Source organism: Tamandua tetradactyla, chromosome 10, assembly GCF_023851605.1.
Source record: "Tamandua tetradactyla isolate mTamTet1 chromosome 10, mTamTet1.pri, whole genome shotgun sequence".
Lineage (NCBI taxonomy): Eukaryota > Metazoa > Chordata > Mammalia > Pilosa > Myrmecophagidae > Tamandua > Tamandua tetradactyla.
The window spans coordinates 19,832,981-19,850,525 of record NC_135336.1 but is presented as its reverse complement, the minus strand read 5'-3'; the positions used below and the strand labels follow the sequence as shown (position 1 = coordinate 19,850,525).

The 17,545-nt window shown below is 39.3% G+C and overlaps 1 protein-coding gene across 6 annotated transcripts in view; it reads right to left on the bottom strand.

Moving 5' to 3' along the window:
- Positions 1–432: 432 nt before the first annotated feature.
- Positions 433–17,545, bottom strand: part of SLC12A8 (solute carrier family 12 member 8) — a 246,961-nt gene continuing 229,848 nt past the window's right edge. For 2 of the 6 annotated variants that reach the window (XM_077118084.1, XM_077118085.1), the window contains exons 11-14: positions 17,059–17,156; positions 16,380–16,497; positions 8,168–8,228; positions 2,670–3,682 (exon numbers count right to left, since the gene is read on the bottom strand). In XM_077118084.1, the coding sequence (XP_076974199.1) occupies positions 3,520–3,682; positions 8,168–8,228; positions 16,380–16,497; positions 17,059–17,156 (440 nt within the window). In that variant the 3' untranslated portion in view covers positions 2,670–3,519. Of the gene's footprint in view, positions 629–2,669; positions 3,683–5,037; positions 5,184–6,641; positions 7,445–8,167; positions 8,229–16,379; positions 16,498–17,058; positions 17,157–17,545 lie in introns of those variants that run through there. The other 4 variants (XR_013158491.1, XR_013158492.1, XM_077118087.1 and 1 more) reach the window with 4 other exon arrangements.

Genomic DNA, 17,545 nt, shown 5'->3' with positions numbered 1-17,545 from the left:
TGTTCACCTGTTCCCTTGGTACAGAAGCCTTTCCACAGTCTCTAACATATAGTTCAAAACAAGCTCCCTCCAAGAAGTCTCCAGGATTTCCTCCCCACTTGTTTCGTCAGCACCCATTTTGCAGTGTGCCATCTGGCTGTGCTCCACGTTGCTTTGTTGTTGTGCTCCAGCCATTACAGATGACCTCCCAGCCTCCTCAGGTGTAGTAGGCAGAATGACGTCCCTCCAAAAATGTCCACATCCTAATCCCCAGAATTTATGAATATGCTACCTTATATGGCAAAAGGGACTTTGCAATTGTGATTAAATGAAGGATCTCAATGTGGGGAAAATTTCCCGTTTATCTAGGTGAGCTCAACCTAATCATACAGGTCCTTAAAAGCAGAAAAGGAAGCAGGCAAGTCAGAGAAGACTGGGCAAGAGAAGCAGAAGTTGGAGCGATGCATTTTTTGATGGCTGATCTGAAGAGGGAAGGGGCCCATGAACCAAGGAGTGCAGGCAGCCCTTAGAAGCTGGAAAAGGCAGTAGGGAATCAGATTCTCCTTTAGGACCTCCGGAAGGGACATAGCTCTCTCAATGCCTTGATGTTATCCCAGTGAGATCCATTTTGGGCTTCTGACCTCCAGAACTGTAAAAGAATTAATTTTTATGGTTATGAGCCAGTAAACTTGTAATATTTTGTTAAAGCAGCGATAGGAAATGAATACACCAGGACTGTGTGTCCCTGTTTTATCCTCATCTCCACACCACCCCCATCCCACTCCCACCAGCTATGAAGACAGTAGGCATTCAGCTTGCAGTAGTGAACTTCAAGCGGCTGGTCCCCATCCTTCCAGAATTCTGTGCCTCTTCCTCCACCTCTCTTCCCATTTGCTCTAATCTCAGGAGTGGGAAGCCCCTCATTGCCCCTCCCTTCATGCTCCAGAGAAGTGAGCAGATCTGAAGCTGGATTTTTCCTGAACCTGGCTCATGTTAATTCATTTCTTACAGAGTCTTCTGACTATAAAGACCTATAAAATTCTGAGTAGAGATTTTTATTCTCATTCTTCAGACTTCCTTTCTCATTCTCGTAGCACACAGTATGATCTTTCCTGATCCAACACTTCCCTACCTCTCCAGTTCTCTTGCCTGGCATTGCCTTTAGCACTTATGCTCCTAAAACCCTGAATTGCTCATCCAGACCCATCAAAACAATTTCTCATCATCTTGCCTTTGATCGTATTGTCCTCTTTGTTTGGAATGCCCTGTCCCTCTTCTCTGCCCAGCTAAGTGCTTGGACTCAGCCAGATGTCTCCACTCCAGGCAGCCCTCCCTGACTGCTGTCAGAGTAGGTTAGGGGCTCCTCTACCGCCCACAGACCCTGTGTCTGACTCTCTGTCACTGACCTAGCCACTACTGGGGTCCTTACTCCAGCTCTCCCCACTTTCTACTTCTGTCCATGAGGAAGATCAAACTACCCACCAAGCTCCCTCCACAGCAGAGGAACAGAGAATATTTCTGCCTACTCCAACCCCACCTACAGGAAGGGGAGGCCAATCTGGTTGGACAAAGCTTGGGCCACGATTCATTGGTGGACAGGGCTCTGTGATGAAAAGTAATGGGTGGTGACACATTATCAAGGTGATGTGCACAATCTCTGTCCGGTTAGGTGACAAGGCTAGCTGATCATTCTCTTTCTTGGTTCTAGCTCCTCATTCAAAAGTCTATGGGGGAATTGGATTCTTGGATTCAAGAGGGTAAAAGTTACATAACGGAGACCTTGCTTCAACCTTCTGACCTAAGCTGTGTTCTCTACTATAGCTCTTAAGGGCTATGTTAAATACACAGTAAATGTTTATTTGATGAAACAGAATCAGTTAAATCTGTATGTATGGAAATGGATAGAGATGTTGGTAGTACATTAGTGGGTTGTACATTAGTGGGTTATACGTATTAGCGCCATATTGAAGGTGAACAAGATTCAAAGAGATTGTTTGAAGTCGTGTATCTTACCAATAAGCATTACAAATATTAATAAGTTCTTGCATGAAATACTTCGAAGGTATGAGACTTGTACAAAGAGTTAATAATAGAGTAGTATATAGGTAAATACTTGGGGGGTATAAGAGTTATGGGGTGTTTTGGGTTTTCTCTTTGGTACGAGTGTGTCCATCTGTTACTTTTCTCTTTGGAGCAATGAAAATTGTCTAAAATTGAGAGAGATGATTGTACAACTAAGTGAGGATGCTGTGAGACACTGAGTGTTCATTTTGGGTAGAATATATGCTATGTAAATATATCGCAACAAAATCTGCAGATTCAAAATAAATCAATAAAATTCAAAAGAAATGGGGGGGGAGTCTATAGGTGGGGTACAGGAGGCTGCATTTTTAACAAGTATCTCTGGTGATACTTAGCACAGTAACTTTTTGAGAACCTCTACTACAGAAAAAAAGAATTCAGAACTGACCCTACATTTCTTCCTTCTGTGGCTTAGCATTGAAACCACTGCCCCTTAGCCAGGTGCTGACCCTCAGTACTGGATGCTTGTGATGACGGCCACGCTGAGCTCAGAGGGAACCCAAATGGCCCTGTCCCCTCAGCCCATTCATGCCGCAAAACAGCTGCCAAAGTGTTCAGAGAGTTGGGGATCACAGATATTTCTGAGACTATTAGTTGCCCTTGGGTAATTCATGGTAATTTAACTTTTTAATTAAAAAGAACTTCACTGAACAATAATAGCTTACAAATGCATGTACCCTTTGATCCAGCAATTCCACTTTTTGGAATTTTGCCTACAGATATACTTGTGCGAGGGTATAAAGAGTATTTGCTGCAGAATTGGTTGTAATTGCGAAATGTTGGAAATAATCCAAATGTCCATTATCGTAGAACTGGTGAAATAAACTTCAGCACATTCATATGATGAAAAATAATGAGGAATATTATTGTATGGATAATATGGAAATGTTTCAAAGATAGATCGTTAAGAGAAAAAAGCAAAGTATAAACAAGTATATGAGATGCTACCTTTTGTGTATAAAAAGGAAGTAAGAATCCACATTCCTATTTGCTTATATATTCATAGAGAAATGCTGGAAGTATTTATAAGAACAATGGTTACTTCTGGGGTAGGGAATGAAACTGAGAAAATATGGTGGGAGAGAGTCTTTCCACTCCACGTATGTTTATACATTTGGATTTTGAACCATATGAACATATTATATACTTAAAATAAGATAAAATTAAGAATAACCATTTACTGTGGCCTTTGGAGCAAAGAATCTGTTCTGGTTCTCCAAGTCTGATGCTCTCATGTCCCACGTGGAGTTCCTCAGACTGGGAGCCGTGTTTCAGAGGCCACCTCCGTTTCCTGTGGCTCCCCTGAGTTAGGCACAGGGTTCCCATCTAGAACCCAAATTTCCATTGCCCAGAGGAGCAGTCTGAGGAGGGGGTCTTTGAATTTCTTCCCAAGGAGAATCGGCTCCATCCGGGTTCCAGGACTGGACAGCAAGTAGAGATGAGGGCCCAGAGCCACCTCTAGTACTGAGGCATCAGCTGCTCCGGACTCACGAGGGAGGACTGATGGTAACGATCCCGAGTGGCGAAATCTGCATTCTCCTGGGTGAGCTGAGTCATCTCCATGGGAACCTTAGCTAGGGACGGCGCCAGAATGATCTGCTCCCGGGGGGACTGCAAGCTCCTTCAGTGAGAAAAACACAGACGGTGGTCAGAGGGAAAGAGCAGATGCTGAACAATGAAGATATCTCCTCTGGATAGAGAGATTATTTGCAAAAATATTAAGTTGTGATAACTTTAACATTATAGAAATGTTTAAAACATGATTGTTGAAAGCTAGATGTACAGCAATTTATGAACAAGTATAAGAAGTATTGAGTGACAAGTAAAATAAGGAGGGAGGGAATGAGATTTACCTTTCTTTAGTAGGAAAGTATAAAGTTGTACCTGCCTGATGGGAGATCACCCATAAAGAGTTTTTGCCTTCCAAATGGCATCACATCAGGTCTCTATAGTTGTTCTTTGCTTTTTGTCAAATGAAATAAAGGAATGGAGGGACTGGAAAATTGAGAACAGTAGAAAGTGAAACTTTCTCTTCGATTCATTGGAAAGAAAGTTGAATGCGGGATGATTTCCATAGTGAAGGCTCACAAGGCAAGCAGCTGACGGTTGCCACCAAGTTGGCCTGAAGACAAAGGGCTAGTCAGGAAGAAATTCCATTGTAATTGAAGTCTCTGCAAACAACTAAAGTAGTAATAAACTGTTAAAAGAGAATGTTAGGGATACATGAGAAAGGGGTTAGAGGCAGAATGGAGTAAGGAAAGACAAGACCAGCAGTCAGGATATCTGTAGCAGACAGATGGATACAGCTACAGCTCTGTCATTAATCAGCTTAGCGGCCTCAGGCAAATCCCTTTCCCTCCTCGTGCCTTTTATTAGCTCATCTTCCCAGCCCCCTACCAGTTCCTAGAGTCTATGTTAGGTCTTTAAGTCATGGTTTAGGCATGGGTTCACTCTTAAAAACTTGCTCTAAAAGGATTAGCTACTCTAGTGTTAAAACGTACATTAACATTTATTGCTTTTTTGCATTTATGTTATATTTCACAATAAAAAATATTAAAAGAATCATCTACTTTACTAGGAGTCAAGTTTGATTGTTTAAATAAGGAATATATTTGACAGTTGTGAAAAGGCAGAATCTAATGTTGGAAATCCGTGGTATTTACACAGAAAGCTTCAACTGACTCTGACGCTACATATCATACCGCAATGCTTTGGCATCGCAGCCACTCATAACAGAATAACTCAGTTATACAGGTTGAATTGTTCTAAGAAATGAATTAACTTCTACAGAGGACAGCTCTTCAAAAGTAAGGTTAGGAAGTGACAAAAACATAGAAGTGTTTTTGCCAGTGTTTTTTTTTTTCTTTCTACTAATACTATCATTATTATTATTTTAGGAGAAACCATTACATTTTTCTGAGCTCAGGGAAATCATATACTTCACTTCATAATCTATAATGGCCTAAGAATGCTCACCAGAGCAGTTGCTAGGGCTTCAAGAAAGAAAGCCTTCTCAAGATCAGACTTCACATAGTTTCTGTGAATTGTTGTTATAACAGAGGAAATTCCATAGCCAAAGCTCACTGCCCAGTCTCCACATACTGTTCTGAGGGTGTGTAGGGCTATAGATGGGGAAGAACAACAAACACAAAACAGAAAACACAGCAACCTATTTCTACTTCTAAATGAATCACGAGTTCTTGGTCCTTAAACGCTCCCGCGTAACCACAACAAAACATTGCCCAGTAACCACGGCAAGCCGGCAAGTTTGATACTGACTTAGCTGAGGCCTCCAAGACCCACTTTACAACCCACAGAGCCTAATTTTGTTTTTTTGCTATGAATCCTGTGGACTGAGTTCTATTCCCACAAAAGCATTGTCCTACTCTAAGGATAATCTCCTCCTAATACGTTCTTCTTTCTACAGAGCACTGTAATGACCTCAGAAGTGAAATCCCAAGAATCCAGGGAGGTGATGACCTCCCACAAAGATTTAGGCATTATTACTGGAAATAACTAAAATTATCGCTGTAAACACATAAAGCTAAATACTCTCACCAACACACCACTCACAGCTCCAGAATCTGTAGGCTCCTTTTACACAGACTCTATTTCCACTTGAACTCCACTTTCCCTCAGAACGAGGCTGTAGGGAAAAAAGGTTAGTGCAGGTGCATTTGATCCAGGTTACCCACCCTTGGGCCTCCGACTGGAAGAGAAGCAGGGAGGCCACTGTCTCCTTCCTACGTGGGACGCTGAATCCACCATGGGACACTTAATCCCGCCCCAGGAGGGGACAGGCAGTTCTCTTCACACACAGCCATCCCTCCCTGACACCCTAAATCCCTGACCCTCTCCCTGGTGGCTGCTACAGCCACGGCTCCTTTTTCTTCCAAGCTTTAGCACCAAGGTGGCAGGTAAGTTTCACCGTGAAGAGACCCCAGGTGCCCGGGAGGAGTGCTCTTACAAAGAATTCCAGATACACGGTACGACATGGTGGACCTTGAAAACATTATGCTAAGTGAAATAAGCCAGAAACAAAAGGACAAATATTGAGTGATTCCACTTATATGAAATATCCAGAATAGGCAGATTCACAGAAACAGAGAGTAGATTAGAGGTTACAGACCTGGGGAGGGGGAGGAAGGAATGGGGCGTTATTGCTTGATGGGTACAGAGTGTCTGATTGGGATGATGAGAAAGTTTTGGTAATGGATGGTGGTGATTATTGCACAATAGTGTGAATTATACTATCAAAAATAACTAAAATGTATTATCACCACAATAAAAAAAATTAAAAATTAAAAAAACAAAAAGGATCCCAAACTTACACCTGGGATCAATAGGAAAGGCCTCCATGATCCATTAGCAGTGTCTGGGCACGGGAGGTGGAGGCACTGACAAGTGCTACCCATACATCTAGAGTTTCAAAACTGACAAAATGAAACCAAATAAGCACAAACCCTTAGTTGGGTTCTGCCTGGATTTTCACAGCCAGCAGCTTTGGCTCCACATTGATATTGAAAGGAGTGGTGTCCTAGATTGCTAAGGCTGTCAGAATGCCATATAGCAGAGATGGATTGGTTTTGTTTGCTTGTTTTTATTGCAAATTTCTCATTTTTAAAATTATTTATTACACGTGACCAGCTCTAGTCCTGTTCACCACAGTCTCTCTTCTTTGGTGAATTTTCCTGGGACACAGCTGCTAGGGTTGGGGTTGGCGTCGCCCCTTTTGCTGCCGTTGCTGCTGCCCTTGCAGCGGGCAGCTGGCTGCATGGCCTGGGTGACACCCTGCCTTATGCTGTAGCCATTTCTGCTGTAGCAGGAGCAGCTGCAGCCACTCCACCTTGCAGGCTGTGGTATGAGATGGATTGTTTTCTGTCTGTTTGTTTGTTTTGCATGGGCAGGCACCTGGAATCGAACCTGGGTCTCTGGTACGACAGGTGAGAATTTTGCCTGCTGAGCCACCATCGCACTGCCCATGAGCCATCAGCATACCACCTGATGGATTGGTTTTTATAAAGTGAATTTATTTAGCTACAAATTCACAGGTCTTTGGAGGAAAGGTAGTTGGCTTTCCTCTGGCTTTCTCTGTCACGTTGGAAGGCACGCAGCAACTCTGCTGGCCTTCCCTCCAGGTTTCTGAGTTCAAACGGCTTTCCCTGGGGTGATTCCTCTCTGCATCTCCAAAAGAACTGCTGGGCGCACTTCCGACCTCTCTTTTAAGCCTCCATCTTAAACATCACTTGTGGAAGGCATGCCCCTTAGTCAACCATGAATGTAAACAGCCATAGATAAATTTCACATGCTGATGATTTAAGTCCACATGCAACAGAACAACTGGGTACCATCACCTGGCCAAGTTGACACCTGAACCTAATGACTACAAGAGGGAAAAGGAGGAGTAATCTCCTAGAATCCTGAGGTGGTAAAAGGTGAGGAAGCAATGGCTTCCAAATACCAAAACCAGGACAAATCGATAAATTGGATTTCATCAAAATTAAGGAGAAGGGAGAAGGGAAAGATGTGGGCACTCATGAAATCTGACCTTCTTTATGAGGCCTTTTCTGATTTCTCAGGAAGGATAATTTTCCCCTTTTTCCATGTGTCTGAACATGGAGGTCCCACAGAAACACTCCAGGATCTCTACTTTTTACTTGCCTCTGCATTTTCATCAGTACAGTCGTGTGTGATCTCTGAACTGAGATGGAGGAATGTGAGCCCTGGTTTAACCTTTCCTCCAGACCTTGACCTTGTGTATGACTATAGTAAGGATAAGTACTGATGTGTTTTAGACTGTAAATCCACTGAGAGTAGCTCTCTTGATATATCACCCAGCAATATCACCCAAGCTTCTGAAGAAAGCCTCTGTTCATGATGATTGATGATAAGAAGGAATGAGAACATGGGCTAGAGGAAGCTTCTGATGAGCTGATTGTGGGAGAGAGCAACGAGGAGCTAAGTCTGAGCTTCTTCAAGGTTCTCCATTATCAGCTTCCCACATCACATCAGGCCCAAGCTCAGTTAGCAATGGGACACCCTTATTCACTTCCCAGGACTCTGGGACACACATTCACCCCCATATTGACCCCAAATTGGCACAGACCTGTAGGAGGGGATCAGAAGAGACCTAATCCATCTGAGAAAGCTGAAGTTGGAGGCTGATCCTGCAGAAAAAACATATGCATACATATTAATGAAAGCTCTATGTATGCATCTAGTATCCCAGTTACAAATAGGGTGAATGCACACTCCTTGACACACACACACAATTAACACAAATATCTTTATTTTTGTGTTAATTCATTGTAATACCTGACCAAACAATTCATCATAAAACCTAACCTAACTGAACAACATTCAGTCTAACCAAATAGCATTCATCGTAATACCCAGCCTACTAAGGACTGAGAGGGCTTCTAATATATTTTTAAATAGCTTTATTGAAATATAATTGACATGGAATAAATTGAATGTCTCAAAAGTGCATAATTTGATAAGCATTGATATATGTATAGATCTGTGAAAATCATCACAAGCAAGACAATGAGCCCCAGGTCTCCTTGTGCCACTTCACATGACCTCCTCCCATGCATCCTTGTCCTCAGCTTCCACCCAAAGGCAACCACTGACCTGCTGTCACTACAGATTATTTAGCATTTTCAATAATGATATGCACATATATATGAAATTATACACTGTGCACTATCATTGTCTGGTTTCTTTCAGCACAATTATTTTTAGATTCATCTACATAATTGCACATATCAAGAGTTTGTTTCTTTTTACCGCTGAGTATTATTTCAGTCTAAGGATATCCCACAATTTTTTTATCTAGTCATCTGTTGATTGACATTTGGGTTGTCTTCAGTTCAGAACTATTACAAAGTAAGCTGCTAGGAATATTTCATGTGTACCCATTTGTATGGCCATAAATTTTCAGTTCCCCCAGGTAAATACTTGGGCATGGAATAGCATGCATACATTTAACTTTTTAATAAACTGCCAAACTGTTTTACAAATGGTTGTATCATTTTGCATTCTCATAAACAGCAGATGAGCGTTCTAGTCTGTACACATCCTAGCCAACACTTGAAATGTTAGCACTTTAAAATTTAGCCATCCTAATAGGTATGTAATAGCAGCACACTGTCAGTTTAATTTGCATTTCCCTAATGACTAATGATGTTGAACATCTTTCCATGCACTTATTTGCCATCCACATATGTTCTTTGATGAAGCGTTTATTTAAAATTTTTGCCCATATGTTTTTTTCTTGCCATTGAGTTTTGAGAGTTTTCATATATTCTGGATACAAATCCCTTATTAGACATGTGATTTGCTAATATTTTCTACCAGTCTGTGGCTTGCCTTTCCATTCCCTTATCAATGTTTTTTAAAGATCATTAGTCCTTAATTTTGATGAAATCCAATTTATCGATTTGTCCTGGTTTTTGGTATCGTATCTAAGAAATACTTGTCTAATTCAGTTACAAAAGTTTTCTCCTAAATTTTCTTTTAGAAAGTTTATATTTTTAGGTTTTGCATTTAATTATAGGATCCATTTTGAGTTATTTTTACTTGGTGTGGGTATGGATCAAAGTGTACTGTTTTTGCATAGGATTTCCAGTTGTTCCATACCACTTATTGAAAAGACTATCCTTTCAACTAGCATATATATGTGTGAGTTCATTTCCAGATTCTCTGCTCTGTTTCACTGATATTTCTATCTTGATTCCAGTACTGTGCTATCTTGATTACTTTAGGTTTTTAATGAGTCTTGAAATCAGGTAGTTCTACAAATTTGTTCTTCTTTTACAAAGCTTGTTTGGACTATTCTAAGGTTCTTTGCATTTTTATCTAAATATTTTAGAATCTGCTTGACAATTCCTACAACAAAAAAACCAGCTTGGATTTTGATTGGGAATGAGTTGGATCTATACATCAATTTGAGAACTGACATTTTAAAAATATTGAGTCTTCCAATTCATGAACATTTTCTTCTCTTCATTTATTTCTTTAATTTACTTTTTAATTTCTTCACACAAATGTGTTTTCAGTTTTCTTTTTATAATCTATAAATGTGGTAAATTACATTGATTTTTGAGTGAGAAACCGAACTTGCATTCTTAGGATAAATAAATCTACTTGGTCATGATGTTTCATCTTTTTTAGATATCACTGGATTCAATTTGTTAAAGTTTTGTTACGAATTTTTGCATCCAAGTTTATGAAGGCTATTGGTGTGTAGTTTTCCTGTAATATCTCTGGTTTGGGCATCAAAGCAATGTCAGCAATAGATAATGAATTGAGAAATATTTGCTCCTCTTCAAATTTCTGGAAATTTATATAGACTTAGCAATGTTTCTTCCTTACATGTTTGGCAGAATTAACCAGCAAAGCCAGCTTGACCTTGAGTTTTCTTTGTGGGGAGGTTTTTAATGATAAATTTAATTTTTTTCGATGACTAAAATAGCCCTGTATCTATTTTTCTCTTGAGTGAGTTTTGGTAGTTTGTATCTTTCAAAGATTTTGTCCATTTCAAATCTAAGTTATCAAATTTACTGGCATAAACCTCTAAATAATTCCTTTATTTATCTTTTTAAATTCATTTTTTGTTAGGGAAGTTGTAGGCTTACAGAAAAATCATTCAGAAAATACAGAGTTCCTATATGCCTCCTCTCATATCACAATTTTCCCTATTATTTACACTTTGTATTAGTACAGCATCTTTGTTACAAGTGATGAAATAATATTATTATAATTATATTATTAAATATATACCATAGTTTACCTTAGGATTCATGGTTTGTGTTGTAAAGTCCAATGCTTTTAAAATTTTTATTCTAGTAACATAAAATTTTCACTTTAACCACATCCAAATATATAATTCAGTAGTATCAATTACATTCAGTGTTGTCCTATTATTATCACCAGCCACTACCAAAACTTTTCCATCACCCCAAGTAGAAATTCTGTACCATTTAAACATTAACTCCTCATTCCCCAGCCCTTAATCCAGTCCCTGGCAAACTATATGCTAGTTTCTGATTCTATGAGTTTGCTTATTCTAATTATTTCATATCAGCGAGATCACACAATATTTGTCCTTTTGTTTCTGCCTTATTTTACTCAACATGATATCTTCAGGGTTCATCCATGTTGTCCCGTGTATCAGAACTTCATTCCTTTCAATGGTTGAATAATATTCCATTGAATGTATATGCCACATTTTGTTTATCCATTCATCTATTTGCCCTTTTTAAAATTTCTCTTTATTGAGATTCTCATATTGTTCATTCATTGTTCTCCTGGTGTCCTTTAGATCCTGATATCCTCTAGTTTCTTCGCTGCGTTTTCCTGTATCTCCTGGAGCATACTAAGGAACATTTTTAAAAAGTCTTTGTCCAGCACGTCTAGAGTCTGGTCTTCTTCATTGATGGTTTCTAGATGTTTGTCTTGTTCCTTTGGATGGGGCACTGTTTCCTATTTGTCTTGATATCTTTTACTGCACACTGAACATTTTAACATTTTAAACTGTGAACAATGGGATTTCTGAATTGTCTGTTCCTTAACGCTGTACCCAGCTAGTGAAATGACAGAGATTTCCCTGAGTGCCATTTTGATTTGTTTCCTATACGGCCTCAGCTATCCTCAACCTGTTTTCGTCTACAGGGCACGTTCTGCAAGGATAAGTCAGAGAGATATTTCCTGGCTCAGTGTTTTAGGCTGGCACCCAAAAGACTGGCACCAAATACAGGTATCCCGGTATGCATGTAGGGGTTACTTTGCTCCACCAAGAACAGGGCCAGGGGCTCACACTGGAAACAATGGCTGGCTCCACACTGCTAGGGAGGGAGCGGAGGAGGAGCAATCAAGGGTGCCACAGGCTTCTCCTATTTTTTTAAAGCTGCATTTTCTTGATTTGGCATTTGCCCAATTACTGCAACCCTTTATGTGTCATCTTGGCCAGGTTATAGTGTCTGGTTGTTTGGTCAAACAAGCACTGGCCTGACTGTTACTGTGAGGATATTTCATGAGCTTTAAATCATCAGTAAGTTGATTATGTCTACGGCTGATTACCACTGCAATCAACTAAGGAAATTGCCTTCAACACAAGAGAAGCCTCATCTAATAGTTGAAGGGTTATAAAGAAGTGATTTCAGCAGTCAGGAGAAAGAATTTCCATCTTTACTTCAGCCAGCCAGCTTCTCCTAAGGAATTCATTGAAAACCTTCATTGCAATTCCCAGCTTGCAGCCTACAGAATTTGGACTGGCCCAGCCCCACAGTTATGTGAGACAATTCTTATAAAAACCTCATATTTAGCGATATCTCTTGTTGGCTCTGTTTCTCTAGAGAGTACTGACTAAGACAGCTTTGGTACCAGAGGTAGAGTGGTTCTTGTGAAACCTTATCTTAAGGATGAGATTTCTGAATTAGTTCTGGGTTTTTTGGAATCTCTAACCCAATTAGATCCAGAGGATTTCCAACACGGCACATGAGCCAATTCCTGTAGTAAACCTCTTAATATTTATACACACACACACATTTATCTCATGTCAGTTCTGCTTCTCTCTGGAGCACCTTAACACAGTGTGTTTAGAGAATTTACTTTTTTAAAAAATATATTTTTATTGACAAATCTTCATACATACACAGCTCATACACGGTGTACAGTCAATGGCTCACAGTATCTATCACATTGTTGTATATTCATCACCATGTTCATTTTTAGAACATTTGCATCACTCCAGAAAAAGAAATAAAAAGAAAAAACTCATACATCCCATATCCCCATCCCTCCCTCTCACTGACCACTAGTATTTCAATCTACCTTATTTATTTTGCCCCTTAACCCCCCATTATTTATTTATTTTTATCCATATTTTTCAACTCATCTTAGACCATTTACATTTAATGTGATTATTGACATGACTGGGTTTATACCAACCATCTTGGTATTTGTTCTTCATTTATCCCATATGCCCTTTGTTCTCTTCTTCTGCCTCATTTTTATTTGAGCATTTTTATAACTAATTTTATTTCCACTGCTGGCTTATTAGCTATAATCTTTTTTGTGTCATTTTAGTGGATGCTTTAAAATTTATGTATCTTTAGCCCATCTCAGTTTACCTTCAAGTGATATTATATTGTTTCATATATAGCATAAGAAACTTACAACAGCATACTTCATTTTGTCCCTTGTTTTCATTTGCTAGGCTGCTGAAAGCAGGTACCATAAAATGGGATGGCTTTAACAATGGGAATTTACTAGCTTACAAGCTTACAGTTTTGAGGCTGAGAAAAATGTCCAAATCACCATCAAGACGATGCTTTCTTTTTGAAGACTGGCTGCTGGTGGTCCTGGGCTCCCCTGTCATATGGTGGCGTCTGCTGGTCTCTCCCTTCTCTTCTGGGTTTCATTGCTTCAGCTTCTCTCTCCGTATTAATTCCATTTATAAAGAACTCCAGTAAAAGGATTAAGACCCACCCTGGGCCATGTCTTAATTGAAGTAACTCCATGAAAACCTACTTACAATAGGTCTACACCCGCAGGAATGGATTAGCTTTAAGAACATGACGTTCTGGAGCACATACAGTTACTGACCGCCGCATCCCTCCTGCCTTTGTGCTCTCAATGTCACACATTTAATTCTACATGCTTATAACTTCACAAGTTGTTCATATTGTTCCTTTACATAGTCTATTATTTTTAAGGGGATTTTAAACAAACAGAAAATATTATCTACATTTACCCACGTAGTTAGCATTTCAGAGCTTTTCTTTCTTTTGTGTAGATCCAGATTCTCATCTAGGATCATTTTCCTTCTGCTTGAAGGACTCCCTTTAACATTTCTTGTAGTGCTAGTCTTCTGGTGATGAATTCTTTCAGCTTTTATATGGCTGAAAAATCTTTATTTTTCCTTTGTTCTTTTTTAATTTTTAATTTTTTATTGTGTAAAATAACATATGTACAAAAAAGCAATAAATTTCACCGCAACAATTAGTTATAGAACAGACTTCAGAGTTTGGTATGGGTTACAGTTCCACAATTTTAGGTTTTTCTTTCTCAATACTCCACGACACTAGAGAACAAAAGAAATACTAATATAATGATTCAGCAGTCATACTCATTTGTTAAATCCTATCTTCTCTGCTATAACTCCACCAGCTCCTCTGATCTTTCTCCCAATCTTCAGGGGTATTTGGGATATGCCCATTCTAATTTGTTGGAAGCGGTTGTCAATACTATGGGATAGAGGGATGGAACTAGTTGATGTTCTGGATTTCAGGACTTATCTTTTATCCTTTGTTTTTGTTGTTGTTTTAACTTTTTTTATTGTTTAATATAACATATATACAAAGCAAAGAAAGAAAAAAACCAATAGTTTTCAAAGCACTCTTCAACAAGTAGTTACAGGACAAGTCCCAGAGTTTGTCATGGGCTGCCATACCATCATCTCAGATTTTTCCTTCTAGCTGTTCCAGAACATTTGTTCTCCTTTGTTTTTAAATATTTCACTGGGTAATGTGTTATAGGTTGACAGTTTCTCTTTTCTTGTTCAATACATTAACTATGTTATCTCATCCTTATTTTTGTTCTCTGTATGTAATGTACCTCTTTTTTCTTTTCCTGCTTTTAAGATTTTCTCTTTACCACTGTTTTTAAGCTGTTTTATTTCGATGTGCCTTCTCGTTTTCTTCATGTTTCTTGCGCTTGAAGTTCATTGAGCATCTTGGATATGTAAGCTTATCGTTTTCATCAAATTTGAAAATATATCTACCAATTACATGTATATTAGGCATCTTGAAGTTGCTCCACAGTTCCCTTGTCTTCCATTTGTTCAGTCTTTTCTCTCTGTGTCTTTCATTTTAGATCTGCCCTTAATCCCATTCATTGTATTTTCATCTCACACATTATAGTTTTCATCTCTAGAAGTTTGACTGGAGTCTTTAAAAATTTTTCCATGTTTCTATTTAAAATGTTTAATCTTTCCTGTATCTTCTCAAACATATCAATAGTTATAATTTCCTTGTCTACTTTTCTATCATTTGTGTAATTTCTGGGTTTTGATGGATTCTTTTCATTATGGGTTTTCCCCTCTTTGATTGCCTGGTAATTTTGGTTGGATGTCAAAGAATGTGAAATTAACCTTGTTGAATACTTGCTACATTTGTATCCTTATAAATACTTTTGAGTTTTGTTCTGTGAGGAGGTTAAGTTACTTGGAAACAGTTTAATCTTTTCAGGTCTAGTTTTTAAGCTTTGTTAGGTAGAGAAGTTAATATTTATTTCTATCTGTCTCTCCCTAGGACATGGCTATGATGTTAGGAACCATGCACTATTTTTCATTATTCCCAATTCTTAGCTTAGAGCCTGACATATAACAGGTTGAATGTGCATGCATGAATGAATATGGTCATGTAGCTTAGCTCTCTTACTCAGGCTCCTAATTTCTGTGGCTCAACCTGCCCAAGTTTATCGCTATCCCAACCCTCTCTCTTAGGCAGAGCTCTTAACTACTGATGCTACTTCTAGCTTCTGTATTCCTCTGCACACTTGACTTTATGATATCAGACACATCCTCCCAATGTGGCTTGCCCCAAGTTCATTGCTATGGCCTGCTGGGTCCTTGACACCCATTTCACACTGTTGCCAACAGTCTTCTCGTCATTGTGAGCTAAGTAGTTGTGCTCACTAACCTAGGACATTAATTATTAATTACTTCATGTCACTCACAACCCACTTTTCCACATCAGCACCTTTCTACATGTTTTTCCTCTTATCTAGAATGCCTTCTCCAAGCCTGTTTCCATATATCCAAAGCTAACATTCTTCATATGTCAACATGCATTTATTTTCTTATTATCCTTCTCCCTCAAGAGTTGGCACACCTACTTAGCCAAAAAGGTAAGTGCCATCAGGGTAAGAATTCTGTTCTCTCACTGTTATAATCCCAGCACCTGGAGTAATACTCGGCAGAAGGTAATATCTCAATAAATATTTTTGGGTGAATGAACAATTGAACTCCTCCAAACTCCCCTGCTTCCCTTTTGGTCAAAGCATTTCTCACTCCTCTGAAATTCCAATGCATTTTACCTATACCTTTTTTATGGTATATGTTTCTCAATATCTTGGATCATAGTCACTTATATGTATGTCATATTTCTCCTCCTAGGTCATAAGCTACTTGAAAATGGGATTCACACCTGAGTCAGTGTTGGTATTTAATAATGTGCTCAAAATGTGTTGTTTTTTCAATGGATTTTAAAAGAGAAGAAGAAACATAGTGGCAAAATGGCTCTACTGCTTACCAAGGTGAAGTCCTGGACTGGTTCGGCCAATATAGAAATACACAATGGCAGCAACACCTATGTTTACCAGGGTGTAGACCCACTGGATCACAAACACGATGAGAAGGGACCCGACAGCCTGTGGAAACGGATTTGGAAGGACAAGTCACCCAATGGTTTTCCATGTTACAGGCCAGACACAAGACTAGGGCCTTAACAAACAATAGTCCCTTGCATCAACCTCTGATCACCGTGGAAGTCTAACTAATTGGAGTTCACTCATAGTTTTAAAAAAAACTCATTTAAGATGATATTTTAGGTGACATTCTCCCCAAAAGCAATCCTCTAATCAAAATTCTCAATAAGCAGATCTTTTATCCTAGCTCCTTGGCCTATTCCTCCCTACCAGAAACACATTAGCATGAAAGCATGCTAATTTTGATTACCGAGAAATTTAGTGACCTAGAGTTTATCAGAGATACTTATTTAAAATGTAAATTATTAATTAGAATAAATGGATCATTAAATAGAATCTTGCCATATACAGTCTCATCCAAATTCTAATACAACAGGCAGTTAAATCCATACATGCTACTAATTAAGCCCCAATGCTTCCGCTCCCATGCTCAGATCTCACATGTCTCCACCTGGATGTGCATCTGAATTATGTCTCAGGGACAAGTGAGATGAAGTTACTCACCCCCAACAGGGAGACCCAGGGGTTGCATATACGGGTGTAGAAAGAAGTTGGCCTCCTCTGGATTTCTTGTTCCTGAAGCCTTGACTTTAGGAATAAATCTAAAGAAGAAATGTCCAAATCCTTGGTTACCAATTTGTTACCAAACACTCTCCTGTTTTTTAGGAGCAAATACTTATGAGCTTCTCTTCTTTTTGTTTTGTAACTCAGCCTAAAAGACACCTTCTAGCACTTGTTCTTGGAGTGGGAGGGAAAGGAATGTTTTTGGCCTCCCTCCAGGCAAGGATCTGAAAAAGAAAGGGAAGGGAGGGACAGAGTGGAGACAGAAGCTCCTTTAATACCCATTGCATACCTGTCCAGATCTGTGCAGATCTCCCTTCTGATAAAAGGGCATAAGAGGGAGGGGGAAAGGCAGGAGGGTTGGGCATCTGGTACTCTTGGTTCTCAGGTACGAGCACTGGACTGCCGGGCCAGTTGGGCTTTTTCTGCT